Here is a 1879-nt window from a genome sequence, read left to right on the forward strand (position 1 = left end):
TGCATACAGAACAAAATTTTTCAACTTTGTATTTAAGTATTAATACTTTATAAATGTGTCGTAAACGGATTAAAAGTTAAATTTTTCAATGCTTACAAGATTTATTTCCAAAGAAATTTACTTAGAAACCTTTAGTCAATATTTAAAATAAGACAACACATGTGGTCGATGAACACATTCTTTAATTCCTGGTCGATGAAGTTAAAGAATGGTTGGGAATCTCATTTATAACTTCAAACTAATAAAAACTTTTAAAGTATTATAAACAACTGTTTTCGTTTAAAAACAGTTACACAAACTTTAACATTTAAAAACTTCTGGATCTAGAATTACTAGATGTTAATTACATAATAACATAAAAACAGATTTTTAATTACAGCTATAACACAATTTACACAACTGCGTAGTAAAATATTTCAAGGAGTTCTAAATTATTTCAAACTAAACATTAACTTTTTACATAAAGACGGAAACTAAGATGGCTATATTTTATTACATAATAAAAAACCTGATTACATTTTTACAACCTTGATTATTCAGTTAAAATTAATTACATCTATTTTAGATCTGGAAACAAATAAATTCAACTCACAATAGTATTACAATTTGATAATGTCATTAGTTGCGACTGGGAAGGTACAGAAGGAACATGTACACAGCAAATAATGCTGTGAGATCTATCAGTGACACAGTGGCAAAGAGTGTGAAGAGATGAGAGTACTGGAAGCGGCAGAACCAGAGGAGAGTCAGGAGGAGGAAGAGGAGACTGTATAGGATTGAACTGAGGCTCAAGTCAAGGGACTGGTGGTAGCTGGAGGCAGTGTTGGGGGTAATGAGTGTGCAATTGTTATCAACCAGACAGTGGACCACACAGTTCTCGTACAACCCATATTCCTGCAACGTCTCATGGTCGCGATCCAGAATGCGGCCGTTGAAGATCAATCTAACCCGTTTTCCCCGCTGTTAATTCAGTGCCAAAATGCCGTCTTTTGAATTCTTGAAGTTGGTCTCCCCGATTACTCTCCACGAACTTCAGATCATCATTTAAGTATTTCAATCCTATTCTGATTTGGTCGACGTTTCTCACCGCCAACTCTGGCATATTTCTCGTGATTTCTGGCATTGATGGGGTTCTGGATTGAACTATCAAGAATTGGTCTTTTTTCTTCCTTGGAATCTGTTCTTTGGAAGATGGACCTGGTTGAGTGTCAGTTGTCAATGATCTTTCCACAGGAAGTAATTCTGAACCTTCTATGTTAGAACAGGTAATGACTCCATCTCTCGCGAAAGCAGACTCACTTTCATTTTCTAGCCAGTCGTGGTTCATAAATACATTCTCCATACCATTAGAGGCATCTTGGTTCGTGATAATTTCCGGAAGCGATGTTGCAGCAGTGATGGCTTCATCTATTCTGTTCCGTACCGTGTGCTCTAAGGTTAGGATTAAATTTTGGTTTTCTCTTCTCTTAGTTGACCACAATATCACCACTGCCAACACTAGTAATACTACGGAGAAACATTGTATGACCTCATCGCCAATACCCTCGATAACTGGCATTCCCCAACCTACTTTCTCAATTTATACAACACTGAGAATTCTAACAATATTCTACCAATTTAAGAATCTTGAAATACATTCAATCTATCAACATAACAGAATGTAAGTGTGACAGCTACCACATGTGCATTTAACATTCAACAGCTGACTTGTGCCTTTTGTTGAATGAACTGGTCAACATCTATTTTCACAGAATAACATATGTTTTACCCTTAAGAACACGTTCAATCTCACACTGTTATCTGAGTTAGTTTTCAAACAATTTGTTTTGTTATTGCGTAATTATACTTTGCAATAATTTAAATTGAAGGGGCGAAATAA

At 35.4% G+C, this 1879-nt stretch overlaps 1 protein-coding gene across 1 annotated transcript; it reads right to left on the minus strand.

Annotated features, from left to right (window-relative positions):
* Nucleotides 1–618: 618 nt before the first annotated feature.
* On the minus strand, nt 619–1558 carry LOC124367533 (transmembrane and ubiquitin-like domain-containing protein 1). Its single transcript, XM_046824475.1, has 2 exons — nt 1088–1558; nt 619–960 (listed from the first exon to the last, which is right to left on the minus strand). The coding sequence occupies exons 1-2, from the start codon at nt 1556–1558 to the stop codon at nt 619–621; spliced, it is 813 nt and encodes a 270-aa protein (XP_046680431.1).
* Between the last annotated feature and the right edge of the window lie 321 nt (nt 1559–1879).

The sequence above is a fragment of the Homalodisca vitripennis genome, chromosome 1, assembly GCF_021130785.1.
Source record: "Homalodisca vitripennis isolate AUS2020 chromosome 1, UT_GWSS_2.1, whole genome shotgun sequence".
Lineage (NCBI taxonomy): Eukaryota > Metazoa > Arthropoda > Insecta > Hemiptera > Cicadellidae > Homalodisca > Homalodisca vitripennis.

Bases quoted from the DNA above. Each gene is read 5' to 3' on its own strand.
- LOC124367533 (XM_046824475.1), bottom strand. From the start codon at position 1,558: ATGCCAGTTATCGAGGGTATTGGCGATGAGGTCATACAATGTTTCTCC. The intron at 961-1,087 runs GTGAGAAACGTC...CTGAATTAACAG, and splicing joins GAAATATGCCAGAGTTGGCG to CGGGGAAAACGGGTTAGATT.